Source organism: Hyperoodon ampullatus, assembly GCF_949752795.1.
Source record: "Hyperoodon ampullatus genome assembly, chromosome: 1".
NCBI classification, from domain to species: Eukaryota; Metazoa; Chordata; class Mammalia; order Artiodactyla; family Ziphiidae; genus Hyperoodon; species Hyperoodon ampullatus.
Genome location: NC_136914.1, coordinates 154,962,128 through 154,979,185, shown reverse-complemented (window position 1 = coordinate 154,979,185; position 17,058 = coordinate 154,962,128). Strand labels below are relative to the sequence as shown.

At 44.3% G+C, this 17,058-nt stretch overlaps 1 protein-coding gene across 1 annotated transcript; it reads right to left on the bottom strand.

Moving 5' to 3' along the window:
* Positions 1-214: 214 nt before the first annotated feature.
* CASP6 (caspase 6) lies at positions 215-14,247 on the bottom strand (the record flags this gene model as incomplete). The annotated part of the gene is made up of 7 exons (XM_079700430.1): positions 215-453; positions 1,106-1,265; positions 4,425-4,600; positions 6,463-6,539; positions 6,983-7,129; positions 8,959-8,998; positions 14,202-14,247. 7 exons carry the CDS (start codon positions 14,245-14,247, stop codon positions 215-217), a joined length of 885 nt encoding a protein of 294 aa, XP_079556556.1.
* Positions 14,248-17,058: the final 2,811 nt, after the last annotated feature.

Genomic DNA, 17,058 nt, shown 5'->3' with positions numbered 1-17,058 from the left:
TGCTTGTGGATTTTTATTTATAGGAATTCCCTGAGGATTTCATTTCTATGTATGTCAAACCCCTTCACCGTGTCCAATATGAGCTATTTTTTTGTAAAGTTCTCTCATTAAAGCTTAAGACATTTAAAATTGCTGCACCATTTAACTTGCTTCAACCTAGTGATATTTCTTTATATAAAAATACAGATACATAAAACAAAATAGCACCTATCAATCATTTAGATTTTGGAAAGAAATGCAGCTTTTTAGTTAGCATTGAGGCAAAGCAGGGCACCTGCTTCTTTCCAATTGCACTTGGGTCTCTGCAGATGTCCACTCGGCGCTGAGAAACTTTCCTGTTCACCAGCGTGAGGAGTTCTGTGAACTCTAAGGAGGACCCGAATTTTCCCAGCATCTCGCACAAATCTTGAATGTACCATGAGCCATTCACGGTTTCCCGATGAGAATAATAGCCTAAAAAAGATAGACAGGAGAGCCACTGAAGTTTTCTGGTCACTTACTGTGACAGAAAAACACCTTTAAAAAGTCTGAGTTCTTAAAAATCCTTGGAGAAGACTAAGATGTGCCGTGATACAGTTTTAAAAGTTTTCTCTGTTGACTATTCTCATGTGGGAAAAATGATTAATTCCATACAGTTCTATAAAAATAGGGTTAATGCTATGTAATTTTCTCCCTTTCCTAAAAATTCCCAAGATAGTAGTAAGCAGGCAATGATTTCTGAGACAAGCGATTAGAAAAAAGAAAAACATAAAATTATTTACTGCAAGAGCAGAGAACAACTGTCATCAGAATATTTTTCAATGTTTTCCGTGTTACCACAAAAGCAGTGTCACCATCAGTAATTGACATATTCTGCTGCTAATATTCAATATAATTAGCCTTGTAGCTTTATTTAACATAGTTCTCAGGAAGGATTTTTCTATAAGGTATTTTATACTTTTAGATATCACTCTGGTCACATGGCACAAAGACCATTAAGCCTCTGAGCTTCACGACCAAATCACATGCCCCATTAGAAAGACCTCAGCTAAATCAAGCCAACGTGAAACTTACAGGAACTTAGCCAAGAAAGCCAATTATACATTTGTATTAAACACCCACACACCTTCTGCCACAGAGTAACACATGAGGAAGTCTGCTCCAGCAGGAAGTGTATAAACTGAGGCTGCATCCACCTGGGTTATGTTGACATTCAGCTTGTTTGTCTGATGATCCACTGCATCCAAAGGGATGACTGGCACATCGTGCTGGTTTCCCCGACATGCCTACGAGACAAGGAGGAAAATCCCCTCCTTTACTTAGCTATTCTTCCCAATGCTTCATGTTCACAGTGAATGTGTGATTCAGTACGCCTCCACTGCAACATCAACAGAAGCCACTTTATAGGCACTTCAGAAACTATGCATTCAGGTTTAGAGCAGGCCAAAGCTGACAGGTTTTTTTCCTACTTACGTTTTCCTATAGTTAATGTTGATTGAATGGTACACTGTAAAAGGGAAAGCATCTGTGGTTTTACAGTTTCTTAGGGATTACCCACACCATAGCACCAAGAGTCACCCTTTCTTTTAAAAGCTATAGTATGTCCCTAAGTGTTTCTATATAATCAGGTAATATATTCCCAGATTGGGTTTTCCTTGCCAAGCGGCCGCCATAAATTGTTAAGGGTCAAAATGACACCACATGACCTGAGAGGACATCTATTAATGTGCCTCCTGCCTTTTGCTCCTACTTTAAAGTGAGGGCTCAAATTCTTACTAATTCTGACTCACACAAGGGCTAACATTAATTTCCACTCAAATAACTATTATGGGCTGCATTTTGTCCCTCGCCGATTTATACACTAAGGACTTCAATATATAACATATAACCCCCAGTATTTCAAATGTGACTGTATTTGCTGATATGGCCTTTAAAGAGATAATTAAGGTAAAATGAGGTCCTGTTGGTGCGCCCTAACCCACTATGACTGGTATCCTTATAAAAAGAGACCAGGACACAGACATGCACAGAGGAAAGACCATGTGAACAGAAGCCACCTCCCAGGCAAGGAGAGAGCCCGCAGAAGAAATCAACCCTGCTGACACCTTGATCTCAGACTTCTAACCTCCAGAACCGCAAGAAAATAAATTTCTCTTGTCTAAACTACCCAGTTTGTGTACAGGCAGACCTCAGAGAGATTGCAGATTCGGTTCCAGACTACAGCAACACAGTGAGTATTGCAATAAAGTGAGTCACATGAATTTTCTCGTTTCCCAGTGCATATAAAAGTTATGTTTACACTATACTGTAGTCTATTAAGTGTGCAATAGCATTATGTCTAAAAGTACAGACCTTAATTAAAAAATACTTTATTGCTAAAAAATGCTAACCATCACCTGAGTCTTCAGCTAGTCATAATCTTTTTGCAATAGTAATGTCAAAATCACAATCATAACAAATATAATAATGAAAAAGTTTGAAATATGAAAATTACCGAAATATGAAAATTACCAAAATATGACACAGAAATGAAGTGAGCAAATGCTGTTGGAAAAATGACATCAAAACAGGGTTGCTACAAACCTTCAATTTGTTAAAAAAAAAAAAAAAGCACTATCTGCAAAGTGCAATAAAGTGAGGTTATGCCTGTACTTTGTTCTGGGAGCCCCAGTAAACTGAATACAGTGCTCTAACAGGATTCTGCTGTAGTATTATAAATGCATTCATCAATTCTGAAATGGCTGAAGAATTAGAAGCTTTAAAAGAAACAGTTCGGATGGATCTCAGAGTTATCATATAAATAGAAGATCCCTAACATCCTATTTTTTACAGGGAGATTTTGATCTTATATAGTATTACCAGGCTTATTTTCAGACCTTATTTTCAACTGTCTTCCTAAATGGAATGTAGAACACATAGAACTCAGTGCCATCACTTGCCAAATCAGCTGCGGCAAGAATAAGAGCCAGCCTTTACCGGGGGCCTGCCATGTGCCAGGCACTGTTCGAAGTGTTTTTCATGTTAGGCCAGATTGTTTTATCCTCTCAACCACCCCATGAGCCAGTGCTATTTTATCCCTGTGTCACAGATGAAGAACCTGAGGCATAGAGAAATGAAATAAATAACTTGGCAAAACATTTTCCTCCTTTGTGGCCCATGAGTTATTTCCAATTCTCCTGTCTGACAGTGCTGGCCACTCCCTTTTTCATGAGCAGTCTCACCTGTCATTTTTTTTTTTTTTAATATTTATTTACTTTTTGGCTGCGTTGGGTCTTCGTTGCTGTGCGCAGGCGGGCTTTTCTCTCTAGTTTTGGCGAGCGGGGGCTACTCTTTGTTGTGGTGCGCGGGCTTCTCATTGCCGTGGCTTCTCTTGCCGTGGAGCACGGGCTCTAGGCGCGCGGGCTTCTGTAGCTGTGGCTCGTGGCTCTAGAGTGCAGGCTCAGTAGTTGTGGTACACCGGCTTAGTTGCTCCGCGACTTGCAGGATCTTAGTTCCCCGACCAGGGATTGAACTCGGGGCCCTGGCAGTGAGAGCACTGAGTCCTAACCTCTGGACTGCCACGGAATTCCCTCTACACCCATTTTCCAGGCTTTACTTGACATGGGGAAACTCATCTACTCCGATGCCTTCCAGTACCACCCACCCATCCCCTCATTACTCCCAAACTTATTTCTCTAATCCAGCTGCCTTTCTCAAGTTCTAGACCTGTATCTCCAACGACATGTCCCACAGACACCCCAGTGCAGCTGTCCAAACATGAAACCAGGGAGCCATCCTTGACTTTTTTTTTTTTTTTTATAGCCCCCCTACTCCCTTCCTCAGGGTACGGCAGGGTGTGAAACGTGGCTGTGTCCTCCATGCCGTTCATGGAAATAGAGGATTGCAGCCCTGGAACGTGAGGAGTTCTCTTTTTTGTTCAGAATCCTTATTGAGGTACCAAATGATGTTATTCAAGCCCCCAAATATTTTTATCCCTGATACCAGTTTGGCAGTGGGTAACCGCATCTTGGCCTAAGGGAAAATGTGAAAGGACGATGAAAGGATGAAGCAACTAGGACTAGAAGTCTTTATGCCCACATTCTTCCCACCGGCTAGCACGCTCTCCAGCCCCCAAACCAAACCTGGTCTGAACAGGTGGCCCTGCACTGCACTTGCCCACCAGCAGATGCTCGTCCAGCGGCTCTGCCTTGACACTGGGCTGGGCCAGGGAGCAGCACATTCGTTATTTTGAGTCATTTCCAACATCAATCCAAGTAATAAAGATACTGAGAATCTTTATGTTAAGAAAGAATACTAACAGCTCAAACTGTGACTCTGGCTAGGATTCAAAAAGAGCCTATCCGATTACTGGAGAAAGTTACTTCCGAAATCAGCTTTAGTTCTTTCTAGTCACACGTACGGAACCACGACCTTGATAATTAAGACTATAACATAATCAGTCATACCTGAATGATAAATATCTTGGGTTTTCCAACCAGGCTCTGACACCTGTCTCCTTTGAACAAGCCAGTCAGTGTCTGAATTTCAATCTTGGTATCATATGCATAGATGTGGTTCCCTTCACCATGACTCAGGAAAACACACAAAAAGCAATCAGCGTCTGCGTGGCTAGCGGTTGATGCTAAAAAGGCCCCCAAAAGTTATTTAGAAATGAAAATAAGGTGCTTATTATCTACATCTAAAAATTTAATTTACTAATATTAGAATAAAGTTACATACATACAATTGAAGGAGGGGAAAATATGTTATTATAATATAAAATGTCTGTAATGAAACACAACTTATTTTAGTATTTAATCAAGCAATAATTTATACCATACTGTATCTGATTTTTTAAAAATCCAAATCATTACAGTTCAAAGTAATAGAGGTGAACAGATTTTGTTAGCTCTCCTAAAACACAGAATAATGACATGGAAAACCTAAAGGGATTATTGTGGGGAACGCCCTTAAAAGATCCAAGTCATTTTGGCAATATAAGTTTCTTTGAGTCAGCAGAGACCTTCTGGAAAGACCCAAAAACTACTACATAACACCTCCCTATGTGTCGCTGCACCTCCAAGGAGTGCAGCACCTTCACTATATGTCCGCGGCGCTCAGAGCTTCCGAAAGAGTATTAAGACAGGAGAGTGATGTCCTCCAAAGCTGAGGAGCAAGCAAAGTAGAAAACCTAGTAAGCAGCCAGTTGAAATTATTTACAGGTTAAAGAAGAACTCTGGTATAATGTTCCTCAAAAAATTAAAAATAGAACTACTGTATCCTGCACTTCCACTTCTGGGTATTTATCCGAAGACAACAAAAACGCTCATTTGAAAAGATATATGAACCCTCATATTCATTGCACAATTATTACAACAGCCAAGATATGGAAGCAACCTAAATGTCCAACAATGGATGAATGGATTAAAAAAAGTGTGTATATACAGTGGCTTACCATTCAGCCATTAAGAAAAGAAATCTCGCCATTTGCAACAACATGACTGAATCCTGAGAGCATTATGCTAAGTAAGAGAAGGCAGAGAAAGACGTGGTCTCACTATATGTGGAATCCAAAACACCAGCCAGCAAGCAGGCGACCAACCTCAAAGATGCTGAGAACAGACTGGTGGCTGCTGGGGCAGAGGCTGGGGTGGGGTGGGTGTGGCAAAGTGGGGGAGGGGGCAGAAGGTACTAACTTCCAGTTACACAAATACGTTAAGTCCCGGGGATGTAATGGACAGCATGATGACTGTAGTTAACAATACGGTATCGCATACTGGAAAGCTGCCGAGAGAGGAGATCTTCAAAAGTCCTCATCACAAGAAAGGACAGTCTTTGTAAGTACGTATGGTGACAGATGGTCACTAGACTTCCTGTGGTGATCGTTTCCCAATGTATGCAAATATCAAATCATTATGCTGTATACCTGAAACTAATGTTATATGTCAATTATACCTCAATTTAAAAAAAAGCTCGGAAGAAAGTTTAATTATGTAAATGTTGTAATAGTCCATTGACAAATTACTTAAAAATCCACGACATGTAGTGATTATTACAAACGTAAGTTGTTAATTTACCTACTACTGCATAGTGATGTAGAAATTAAGAGATAATGTATATAAATCAACAGTATTATGAAGCCAGTAAAAAACTTGGGTATGGAAGGAGTCAATTAAAAAATGACTACCCGGCATCTGTAGTATTTGCATTTTCGGCTTTTAATTGCCAAATGAAAAGATCATTTCATTCATTTTTAGAGTAATAGACTGTAACTAGTGGTATAGAGACTGTAACTTTGGAGGCATAATACTTTGCAAAGGTCTCTAAATCTGGTAGGTAACACAATCAGAGAAGCGCAACCAAAACCTATAACCCATGCTCAATTAATTGACAAGCCTTTTTCACAGTACGGTTAACTATTTGGACCTGTCTTTACACATAGGATAATTGAAAACTACTCAATCCCATTGGAGGAATATGAATAAGAAAACTATTGATACCTACCCTCGTGAATTTTGAGCAGTAGTTCTTCTGCTTTAAGATCATCAAAGCATTTCACTTCAAATCCTAGATCTGAAAACCTGGAGATGATAAATTAAATTGGATGTTAGCTTATGAGCTATTCAAAGCTGTCACATACCCCTAATTATTTGAAGAATCTGTACACATTTTTATGACATATAAATTGAGTTTTCTTTAGAGAGAAAGAAAAATCAAATATGACAATGATGGTTTTCCTTGATAACCCACGGTAGGAAGGGATTTATTCATGATAACTGATTTAAGTTACAATACTGCCATCTACTATGCAGACAGATTTATAACAATGCAAAGAATGTTAACATTTAATAGAACAGGATTAGGGGGGAAATTCAGGCAAGTTCTTAAGGGAGGCTGTGCCCAAATGAGGTTCATCCTCAAATACTCTTGCTCTGTCTGTTACTTCATCAGTGTGGACAAGTTTTGATAAGTAGTTATCACTTAAATATCTCACCATCTTGACATATAGATCAAACCATACTACCTGCGCTTAAGATTGTCTCTGTCGGTGCTGGTGCCCTGCCTGTCTGGTAGGGTTAAGTGCCAGAAGAACCTCTCATGATTGAAGATTAAAGCAATTCCTCTCCTCTTGTGGTCCATTTTGTACGTTTCTGCCGGATCAAACACTTCTCTGTTTATGAAAAGTTTTAAAAACAATCACTTAAGTCATATTAAATAACGAGCTCCTCCAAGCCCAAGGTCAACATATAGAGTAGATAGAGGTCTGCTGCATCCTCCTCCTCTGCCAGGCGGACAGACCACTGGTGTGCCCGAGGGAAGCCTCCCAGCCACACTGGCAAGGAAAGTCCTGAAATATTGGGTGGGCCAAAAAGTTCCTTCGGAATTTTAGTAAAAGACAGACACATTTTCCATCTTCACCAAGAACTTTATTGAACAACATATTCACCATTTTGTTACACTACCTTCTGCCATTTTTCAGGCAACTTCAATTCCATCTTCTCAAAACTTTTAATCTTTTTGAGCAAAGAACTGTTCCAGGTGCCTTTTACAGTCTACCAGGGAATTGAAATTTTTTCCATTAAGAGAATTTTGTAAAGACTGAAATAAATGGAGATCTGAAGGTGCAATGTCTGGTGAATACGGCAGATGAATCAGAACTTCCCAGCCAAGCTGTAACAGTATTTGCCTGGTCATCAGAGGAACATGCAGTCTTGCGTTATCCTGATGGAAGATTATGAATTTTCTGTTGACTAATTCTAGACGCTTTCATCGAGTTCTGCTTTCAGTTGGTCTAACTGGGAGCAGTACTTGTTGGAATGAATCGTTTGGTTTTCCGGAAGGAGCTCATAATACAGAACTCCCTTCCAATCCCACCATAGACACAACATCACCTTCTTTGGAATGAAGACCGGCCTTTGGTGTGGTTGATGGTGGCTCATTTTGCTTGCCCCACGATCTCTTCCGTTCCACATTATTGCACAGTATCCACTTTTTGTCGCCTGTCACAATTTGTTTTAAAAATGGAACGTTTTAATTACATAAAGAATCGCATGCAGAAATACGGTCAAGAAGGTTTTTTTCACTTGACTTATGTGGAACCCAAACATCAAAGTGACTGACATAACCAAGCTGGTGCAGATGATTTTCAGTGCTTGATTTGGGTATTTTGAGTATGTCAGCTATCTCCCGAGTGGTATAACGTTGACTGTCCTCAATTAATGTCTCGATTTGATCGCTATCAACTTCAACTGGTCTACGTGACCGTGCAGCATCGTCCAGCGAGCAATCTCCAGCACGAAACTTCGCAAACCACTTCTGACACGTTCGATCAGCCACAACACCTTCTCCATACGCTGCACAAATCTTTGTGTTTCGGTTGCATTTTTACCTTTCTTGAAATAATAAAGCATAATATGTTGGAAATGTTGCTTTTTTCCTTCCATCTTCAGTATTAAAATGGCTACACAAAGATTCACCAATTTTGATAAGTTTTTTTTCAAATGCATGCTGATATGACAGCTGTCACAATACAATCTAACAAAATTGTTTTGAATGAAGTTAAAGACAACTAAGTGCTACGAGAGCCATTGAATGGAAAAAAGCGAACAAGCTTTTTGGCCCACCCAATATTCCTGTACCAATGGGTAACAGCAGCCATCCTGAGCACCCCTACACCCAACCCAATCCCTCTGCATGGGTGTCTTTCCCCCAGGTCTCCAGGAGTCAGTGACCAAGGACAACGGCCTGGCCCAGGCCTAGCCCCAGGGCCCATGCCATCCCAACTGTTCAGTATTTTGAACCTCAGTCTAGGTCCCTTCACAGCCAGGGGCAGCACACCTACACTAACCTGCACATCTACAAACCAACCCTCCAAATGCTAAAACCTGACATTCTCAGTTCTGCTTTCTAGCTCCCAGGTCCCTTTCTTGCTTTGATTTCTGTAGGCTGATCATGATCACCAAAGAAAAAGACCTTTACTGGTAAAGAGCACATTTTTACCTCATAGGGAAGGCATCTGTTTCTGTCATGTTTTGTTCACCTATTAAAAAAAAGTTGGGTTTTGTTAATATACTGTTTGACTTACGGTCATAAAACACATCAGGAACTCCCAGCTGCCTTGACTCCTATACTCTTAAGCCCCTTCTGTCTTGGTTAGTTTAAAGGTCAAAGTATGTGAGAAGGAGTAAGGGGGAAGGAAGGGAAAGTGCTATTAATAATAAACAAATTAGAGTGGCACGGACTTATATATACATTACCAAATGTAAAATAGATAGCTAGTGGGAAGCAGCCGCATAGCACAGGGAGATCAGCTCAGTGCTTTGTGACCACCTAGAGGGGTGGGATAGGGAGGGTGGGAGGGAGGGAGACGCAAGAGGGAAGAGATATGGGGATATATGTATACGTATAGCTGATTCACTTTGTTGTAAAGCAGAAACTAACACACCATTTTAAAGCAATTATACTCCAATAAAGATGTTAAAAAAAATAAATAACTATAAATTAACAGCTCAATTTTTTCTCACCCCCAACTCTTACGTGCAAAATAAAACAGATTAGAAATGGAGAAAATTAAAAAAAAATTTTTTTAATGGAGAAAATATTACTCAAACACATTTGTTGCAAAATGTCTAAAGTAACAAATGTAGCTCTGTGATTATGCAGCTCAAATGAAATATGAAATTGCTTGATATTACAGAAAATGTTTTTGCAAATATTCTCTGAAACAGAGAAGGGATTAAGTGAAGCAAGAGAACTGAACAGAGCGTGGTTAATACTGGATTACCCTGCCACCTGGAAGAGGTCGACATTTGGTGGAGGAAGGGAAGGGGCAAAGGCTCAGACTTTGATCTCCTGAATGACACACGTGCACTTACGACCCTGTAATCGACCCTGTAATCGGGACCCTCTGCTCCTGACCCACGAACAGACTTCCCCACCCCCAAGACAGCCTCTCACTGGATCCCTCTCTACTCCTGGGAACAGTGCTGTGCAACAGAGCTCTCTGCAATGACAGAATTCCCTACACCAGAGCTGTCCCATAGGGCAGCCACTGGCCACATGTGGTCTTGAGTGCTTGAAATGTGGCTAGTGTAACTGAGGAACTCAACTAAATTAATTTAAACGTGTGGCCAGGGGCTTCTGTACTGGACAGCACAGTCAGTCTAAGCATCTTCTACAAGAAGGGCCCATAAGCTCATAAATCTGTTTTTACCTGATAAACTTAAGAGCTTAAGAGGGGAGGGGAGAGAAGGTAATACAATATCAACAGTATAGCAAGATGCACCTCTCAGTTGAGGTCTTTGAAGGAAGCGCAACAGACCCTAAGGGTAGACTCCTACCCATCAACTCGTAGTCAAGAGGGTGGGGTCCCCTTCTCTCCTTGGAGTCTCTCCCTGACGCCTGACTGTTCTAACCTCACGTCTCCTCACTGACAAAAATCCGCCCAGGGAGGGAGGATGAGGTGAGATGGGGAATTCAGCTCCAGGGCCCTTTACCAGTCACTCTCAGCCGGTTCCTCCCGTAATGCACCCAGCGTTCCAGCCAAGACCCCACGGCGGCCTTCCCCTTCCCCTGTGCCATAGGCCCCAATCAGTTTTTTCTTAACCTTTTGCATCAGTTCCTGGCCTGGGTGATAAAATGCAGATTCCTGGATCCTAACCCTGACTTACAGAACCAGAATCCTGAGAACGGTGACAATCAGCATTTTTACCAAGGTGATTTTTACTCACACCAAAGATGAGGAGTCAAAAGCAGCCTCTAATGCATCCTCCCCTCGCTCCCGAAGTTTCCGTGCTACTCCACATCCTGCTCTAAGGTGGATACTTCATATTCCACACCCTGCTTTACTGGGAATACTTCCTACCAAGCACTCCTCTATCCAGGGGGACTTTCCTACTGTACAGCTGCTCTACTGGGGGATTTCCTACTCTACGCAGTGTTCTAAAAGGGATCCCACCGACCCCACCCACTGTTCTACTAAGGTTACACGGTAGCTCATACACGGTTCCACCAGAACTCTTCCTCCTCCACACACTGATGCTGGGGATACTTCCTGCTGTACACACTGTCCTCCCAGGGACAGTACTTACTGCACACACTTCTCTACTAGAACACTTGCTGCTCTGCACACTCGACACTGGGGATACTTCCTACCACGCACAGTGCTCTCCAGGGATCCACCAACTCCTCTACCCAGAATGCTTCCTGTACCACACACCAGTCTACCATGAAACCTCCAGCCGTACTCCGCTCCCAGGGCACTTCCTTCTCCACACACTGCTCTACTGGGGACACGTCCTACCCCACACACTGCTGTACAGCTGATGCTTCCTAATAAGACACCCCTCTGCTTGGGATGCTGACCCAGTGAGCACACGGCTCTCTGGGGGATACTTCCGATTCCACAGTTATGCCCAGGATACCTCCTCCTACACACCCCGTTCTACCGGGGTTACTTCCTGTGCCACACAGTGTTCTACCCGGGATACAGAAACTGCTCTACTCAGAATACTTCCGACTCCACACAATGATAAACTGGGATGCTTCGTGGTCCACACACTGCTCTGCTACGGATACTTCGACTCCACGTACTGCCCTACCTAGGACACATCCCATTGCACACCATGCTCTATCCTGGAGACTTCCTACTTCACACCCTGATCTACCAAGGTTACCTGGAAACACCCGCACACCGCTCTCCCCGGGACACGTCCTACTCTTCTTACTCTACAGATCACTGTACCCAGAATTCTCCCCACTCCACACACTGCTCTACGGAGGGCACTTCCTTCTCCACACACTTTCCACCGGCGATACTTCCGGCTCCACTCAGTGCTCGCCCGAGGATACATCCTACCTTTCCTACTGCACACACTGCTCTCTGTGACATACTGCTTACTAGGACGGGGCTCCACCGGAGCAGAGTTCCTTAATAGAGACCTCTTTACCTGGATACCTCCTCCTCAACAGCGCTGTGCCCAGGGACACTTCCCTCCTGCGCTCAGTGCTCACCTAGGACACCTCCTGCCCCACGCACGGCTCCACTGAATGTACATCCTACGCTTCCCACTCCACAAACAGCCATACCCAGGATGCTTCCTACTCCACACGCTGTTCTCCTGGGATGCTTCCCACTCCACACGGCTCTATGGGGCATGCTTCCCACTAAGACTCCCCGCTACTCAGGGATGCTGCCCTTGTGAACACACTGCTCTTCTAGCGCATAAACTCCTCCACCCAGAAGACTTCCTACAACACACTGATACATCATGATACTTTCTAGTCCACACACTGCTCCCCCTGGGACACTTCCCACTTCTGACAATGCTCCACTGGGGATACTTCCACACCCTGCTCTTCCTGGGCTACGTCCTACTCACACACTGTTCTAACTGGGATGCCTCCTGCCCCACAATTGCTCTTCCCTGAAGAGCTCCACACCCTGTCTACCGGGGTAACTTCCTGCTCCCCACACTGCCCTACCAGAGCAGTGCAGGGTTTTCTCTCCTTCCATTTAAAGCTTCTGTTCCAGGATCCTTTTAATAACCTCACGTGCTTATCCTTAAACCAATTATACAATAAAGAAATAGAACCACTCAAACTAAACACATTAAATCCATATCTGAAAGCCAATCACCTCCTTCACCGGCCAAGAACCCACACAGGCTGGAGAGCACCTGAGTCTCTTCCGTGATGCCCAGAGTAGTAGCAGACCCAGCAGTTCACCTCTCCCAGCTTTTGCACCTTGTTGGCTAGTGAGCCTAAGGCAGCTTGAAGTGTCCCTGGCGGAAGCTGTGCCAACTGGCCGGTCAACAAACTAACTCAAGTCCTTGAGGGTGAAAGCACTGGAGAGGTACACTCGACTGGGTCTTTAAAGTCCCTTTTTCACAGTCTGAGGAAGGAGCTTCCCAATTCTCCTGGGCTGGATGTAATTTATGCTGTGCATTTGGGTCATCTCAAATACTGCCCTCAGCTTGCAGACTTAGGAAAGATGGCCAGTTTTAAGCAACTCAAGATTAATTTGTTTAAAATGACATTCAATTTCAAAGTTAACAGATAGGGCAATCTCAGTGAGGCATTTTTTAAAGTTTTTTTTTGTTGTCACTGTTAACATGATAGATGTAGAAAGACACTGGGCTGTGAAAACTTTAGTTCTGATCTTCACAGGCTCTAACCTTCACTCTGCTATAAACAGGCACCCTGTATCCTGCAATACCAATTACTGACCAAGTCCAGCTGCCACTCTGTTCTAGCAGTTTGTTGAATCAGAACAGAAAGCTATGAAGACAGACATTAGAACTGAGGTTCCAATACTTTTCCTGGAGTTGATCAATTTTACCCTGCTTCCAGAGAACATACAATGCGACTCTGTCGCAGTCACTTTAAACTGCATGTACCCAGCAGACCAGCTTTCAGGAAGGGTGTGCTTTAACAAGTATCATCGTACTGCATGAATATAAACAAACTGGCTTTGTTGACATAGGGAAAATAAATCTTAATGAGGGAGATACCCTATATAACATTTACAAATTCCTGTTCATCTGCGATCTATTCATCAAAAATGGGTCCGCCACTAAACCTGACTCTTGACCTCTTCTCCCCTCTCCTAGCCTCTGATTTAAGCAATTTTCCTCTCCACCATAATGCAACCACGACTTCTTTGCTCCTTAAACGTTTAATTTTTACAAAACCAATCAATCATTCCTTTTTCCTCCACACCTTAATCTGTTAATGCCCCCAGCTACCATTTGTTGATGGCGTGGCACTTTAGATAACTTTATCTCACTCTGTTCCACAGGCCCTGTGAGACAGAGAAAGTGCAAGAGATTTGTCCAAGGTCAGTGCCCTGGAGTTGGTACTGAAGACCCCGTTCTGACTGTAGATTCCAAAGTCCCTACACTCCCTGTCACCATGTTAAAACCACTCCCACCAGAGAGAGACCAAAAACCTTTCTAAACTAAGTTTTCATTTCTCCCAACTTCTTCAGCATCTACGGTTGTCATCTTCATTCGCTGCAGTATCTATGAAAATCTACCCATATTCCCTATCAACAATTGGTTTATTAATCCTACTTTGAGTGACTCATGTCAGGCCTGGAACACACTGGAAAAGGGGTGGGGTGGAGACTGAAAAGGGAGCAAGTAGGAAAAGGAAAGAAGCCATAAAAAGAATGGTGGGCGACATGCGGTGACTAGCGGTCCCTCAAGCATCCTGGACCCCTGCCCCTGCTTCCCACCCCTCACCACTGGTTCCAAAAGGGAAATGGCCACTGGACCTCGCACTGTCCATCAGGGTAGTGCCACTTCCTCCTGAACAACCATGGTGACTTTTACAACTTGCCTCTGGGGCAAAAGGCTTGTTTTGTGCGGCGAAGAATAAAAAGCTCTGAAATAAAGGCGCTCTGCATCGACTGACTGCCAGCGCTTCAAACCACCCCCCACTTTTTTTTTTTTTTTTACTATGGCCAGAATTTCTAAACCTTATCAGTAAAACAATAAGTGACAGGGAAGAACGTTCTAAAGCATGCGTTTAGCAGTTGATCGTTTTGTAGAGAATAGTTACTGTGGCTTTAACTTAAATTCACGAACAACTTCAGGTTTCCTGGAGGCTGGAGAGCCATGGCGGCTGTGCAGCCGCCGACGCCTGGATTTTGTCTCTAGGTTCAGAGTGGGCAAGCCCGGGGACCTCTCTGCCCGGGGACTGCCTCGGGCCGGTCACGCTCCATTGTTACTGCAGGCAACCACTTCTTTTGACTGAGAATTGAGAAAACAAAACAAGATCCAACCTCCAAAAGTTAACTTTCTTATGACCAGGCGCAGTTAAAGTTTAAATAGCCCCGATGGCTAGAAAGAGATCAGCGCCCGGAGGACAAAAGCGGCCAGGGCACGCCCCAGCGCTCGGCGCCGCCACCAGGGACCGAAAGGAGGCGGCGGCTAGGTTCCCGAGTTGTTTTTCTGAGCCCAGAAGCTAAGCTGCGCCCACCAGAGCTGAGCGCTTCCCTCCAAGACCCTCAGTTTCTTCCGGCCGCCGAGCAAAGCCGGAGGAGCCCGCGTCCCCGCCCCCGCCTGCGCGCCCCGCCCTGCACCCGCCGCCTACCTGCACCGCGAGCCCCGCGGATCGCCGGCACCGAGCTCATCGCGGCAGACAGCGCAGCACCGACGCCCCGACGGCCTCCGCTTCCTGCAGCCGGGCTGCAGCCCCCGCCCCTTCCTCCCCCCCTACCCCGCCCCCGCCCGCCCCGCGCCCGCCCCGCGCCCGCCCCGCGCCCGCCCCGCGCCCGCCCCGCGCCCGCCCCGCGCCCGCGCTCCCTGCCCGCCGCCTGCCGGAGGGTGGGACGGAGTCGGTGGTGGCAGTGCCCCCCGCAGAGTTAAGGCCCCTTTCCCTCACACGGAGTTCGCCGAGGCAAGAGCGCCCGGGCAGGGCAGGGGACCCGGTCTCGTCCGCCTGGCGCCTTGGAGAGCCGAACCCTGCCGTGGGGAGACGTCAGATTCTATCCCGAGCACGAGCGGCGGTCCCGGGGTGGGAGGCTCCAGGCAACTGCAGATGACCTGCGGCGAGCTCCACGCTCAAGCCCCGCCCCAAGCGTTTGCTCCTCCTCACTCCCTCAAAGGTGCAGGCTGTTGTGTTCCTGTTTCCCTAGTAGTCCTTTCTCCAGTACGAGTTATTTATAGGATTTGTAAGAATATGCAGTATTTTAAAACGCTCTTTGTTTGTATAGAGGATTCGGGCCAAAGTAAACTAGATGGCACTCCAGGATTCTCAAGGGTGGCTTTTATAAGTAGAGGTAATTCGGGGAAGGAATCATGCAGAAATTAGGAGACCGGACTCTGAAGTCTGTAGACTATGGCTTTTAACGACCCAGATCATGTCTGTTGCATTTAATTGAGCTCCTCTTCGGGTGGTTGGCTAGTGTGTAAATTTGCTTCAACGAACAACTCTGAGATCGGAAGAAAAGGTGGCTTCCTCTTTCCCAACCTCTCTGGGTCTTGCCATTTAACAAGTAACCGACATCAGACTGGGGGAAAAAATGTGTTAAGGAACCATTTCTAATACATTAAAATAAGTATAAGGGATCCGTCTCCTATAAGCATCACCCTTTATTGGGGAGGGAAAAATAAAATCTAACTTGGTAACTTTTCCTGCATGTACTTGTGGTTCAAAAGTCTTGCTTGGTCATTGAATAGAATATGAAATCAAAGGATTTTACTCATCCCACGCCACTTACTGTTCAGTTCCTTGTAGGCATACAATATTTCAGGAGTCACTAGCTTTGTTCCTTATTCTGCGGTGAAGACATGGAGTATCGGTATCTCCCTCGTATGGTGGTTGTTAACAACTGAGTTAAATCACTGTATTGAGAACAGTGCCTGGCTTGTGAAGAGCTCAATACATTTTTACTGCCACCAGCTTAAGCTTATTGAAAGTAAAATTGGCCTTCTCACGGTTTCCCCATTACGAAGCAGTTGCTTAGTATGTAGGAGGCGCTCAATAAATATTTATCCATTGAATGAGATTCAGGGTTTCAGCATTTGCACTCTGGACTTTACCCAGTTTGAATGAGTTATCTGACCACCAGAGCTTCCTGTCCTTCTGCCTGGTTTTCAGGGTCTCCTCTGCTTGAGCCCTGAAAACACTCCTTATATAGAAGCGGAACTCCAATTGGCTGACCTTCCATTTATCTGAAAGGAGCAGATGAAAGGAATTTGTTTTATCCCCCTAAGTGTCTTGTTATCTCAGAATATTGTATTGCTTTTATAGTATGTGGTTATATATTGTCTACCTTAAGAGATATAAATACAAAGCATTAGGATACTTATTTCACAATTATAAATGCTAAATTCTAGCTTTTTAAAGCAATAGCTATCCCCCCAGTAAAAAGGGTAAGTGCCTGGGATTGGGAAATGGGCTGCCTAGGTTCTAATCCTGACCCCACCATTTTATTGGCTGTGAGACCATGGGCAGTTTAACCTCTCCCAGCTTCAAATTCTTCTGTGTAAAATGGGGATCAAATTTACTCAATAGCTGAGAGAGTAACTGCCGAAGTCCCAGAATAGTACCCAGCCCACAATAAGTTTTCAGTACATGTTATTTTTAGCTACT